General features: G+C 48.0%; 1 protein-coding gene across 1 annotated transcript; it reads left to right on the forward strand.

Annotated features, from left to right (window-relative positions):
• Positions 1–226: 226 nt before the first annotated feature.
• LOC149125202 (uncharacterized) lies at positions 227–1,812 on the forward strand. Its single transcript, XM_089303251.1, has 2 exons — positions 227–445; positions 1,300–1,812. Exons 1-2 carry the CDS (start codon positions 274–276, stop codon positions 1,617–1,619), a joined length of 492 nt encoding a protein of 163 aa, XP_089159377.1. The 5' UTR covers positions 227–273; the 3' UTR covers positions 1,620–1,812.
• The last annotated feature ends 286 nt before the right edge of the window (positions 1,813–2,098 follow it).

Here is a 2,098-nt window from a genome sequence, read left to right on the forward strand (position 1 = left end):
ATGGGAATTAGGAGAAATATCCAGTCCATTATCTTGATGATCAGCATGAAGCAAAAGGACACAGATGCCTGCAATAACACAGGTGGTGAGAACAGAGCACCTTCAAAGGCGCTTTGAGGGCAAGGGCAGCCCTCCCCTCCCGATCAAAGGCACCTCATCTCTGACTGCAGCCTTTGTCACAGAGCCTGCTCCTAGCACTATATATACAAATCTCCTCCTCACTCACAGCACACTCAGGATCCTGCTCTTCCTGACTCCAGCTCACTCCCGGACATGAGGACCATCACCCTCCTCACTGCCATTGTCCTGGTGGCACTCCAGGCCAAGGCTGAGCCTGTGGCACCAACAGATGATGAGGTTCCAGACCAGGAGGGGACAGATGCAGGAGACCAGGTCATGGCCATCTCCTTTGCAGGAGCTGAAACCTCTGCTCTTCAGGATCCAGGTGAGAGACTCCAACATGGAAGAGCTACAGAAACTAAAGAGGAAGGGTCAGAGGAAGGCTCTGGAATTGAGTCTTCAAAGGGCTTAGTCTCTCTGCTGAATTTGCTTAGCTTCTCATAGACTGGAGTTTTTTCAAACAGGGTTTCCATTCAACAGGTACGTCCACTTATTAGGTCCTAGTGTTCCCCTCCACAGTAGGGCAACAGTAGATCTGAATGATCTGGCATTTCTATAGAAAGAATGGAAAGCAGTGAATGTTTTTTACACAGTGGAGGAACTCCAGGCTACTACAGAGGCTGAATGCCGATTGGATCCAAGTACACTCTGTGAATGCAGTAAGTTAATGTGTATACCCCACAGGGTACAAATGTTTTACAAGTTAATACAAAATGTTGCAAACCAATAAAATGAAATAGAACACAATTGGAAGTCAAATGAATCTAAGAGATGTTCCTCCTAAAAAGACTGCTTATTCCAGCATAGGTCCGTGAAATAGCCTTGTTCAAATTTGGAGAGTCTTAAGGGAAGTCACCATGGGTCAAATGCATAAATCCAGTTATGAGGACAACATTTGACACTGCTTAGTAAGAAACATTGAGAACCTGGAGACCCAGCTAAAGCTGTGTTCAGATGTGTTTCACAAGGTCAGGAGCACAAAGAGACAAAGAGAATGGGTCTCACATCGTGTTTGTGACAACATTTGGTGTCTGTTAACTTCCAGTGGCTGGGTGTGTTTCGTCCTGCTGCTCGCTGTGATGTAGCCCACACAAGACAAGACCATCTCAGTTCAGTGTGGAAAAGTCTCTGCTTTATTGATTGCTGTGTTCATTTCCAGACCCTCTCTCTGTGTGCTAGGTTGTCCACTGAGACCCCCGGGATGGTGCAGACCACCAAGACCCCCAGGTCCCCCCAGACCCCCGGGACCTCCAAGGCCCCCAGGACGACGGAGACCACCAAGACCCCCAGGTCCCCCCAGACCCCCGGGACCTCCTAGGCCCCCAGGACGACTGAGACCACCAAGACCCCCAGGACCGCCCAGACCCTCGGGACCGCCGAGACCGCCGGGTCCACCGAGACCCCCTGGGATGGCTGAGACCACACAGACCCCCAGGACTGCCCAGACCTCCACCACCACTGTGACCTCCAGGACTGCTAAGACAGTTCTGCCATTATAAACAAGGCTGTGACTGTCTTGAGGTTAAATTTCATAATTGGTCTGGGGTCCTGAAGCTTTCAATTTCTGTTGCATGAAAGTAGGCAGAGATGAAGAATGAACTCATCATTTCCTTCACACATTCAACAGAACCACCTTTACTCCAGGAACTTGACATTAACTTTTTTTCCTCTATCTCAATAAAGTCCTTGCAACCAAGATCTGTGACAACATCTCTTTCCTATTTGCTACGTCTTTGGGTCACACTGAACTGCAATTAGCACTGTGGGAAACCAAACACTTTCCAATGAAAAACTACCTCCAAGTCGTAGAAATATTCAGGAGAAACACATGCTTCAGAAAACAAAAGTTGCTGGGGAACTTCAAGTCCTGATGTTGATTTATGTGTCCACCTAGATTGTCTGTTCAGTTACCTACACTTAGTTGAGATTCACTCTGAAAAGGAGTTCACTGGGTTAAGGCAAGCATTTATGTCTGCTT

The sequence above is a fragment of the Oryctolagus cuniculus genome, chromosome 8, assembly GCF_051225735.1.
Source record: "Oryctolagus cuniculus isolate XC-2025 breed Fujian yellow rabbit chromosome 8, ASM5122573v1, whole genome shotgun sequence".
Lineage (NCBI taxonomy): Eukaryota > Metazoa > Chordata > Mammalia > Lagomorpha > Leporidae > Oryctolagus > Oryctolagus cuniculus.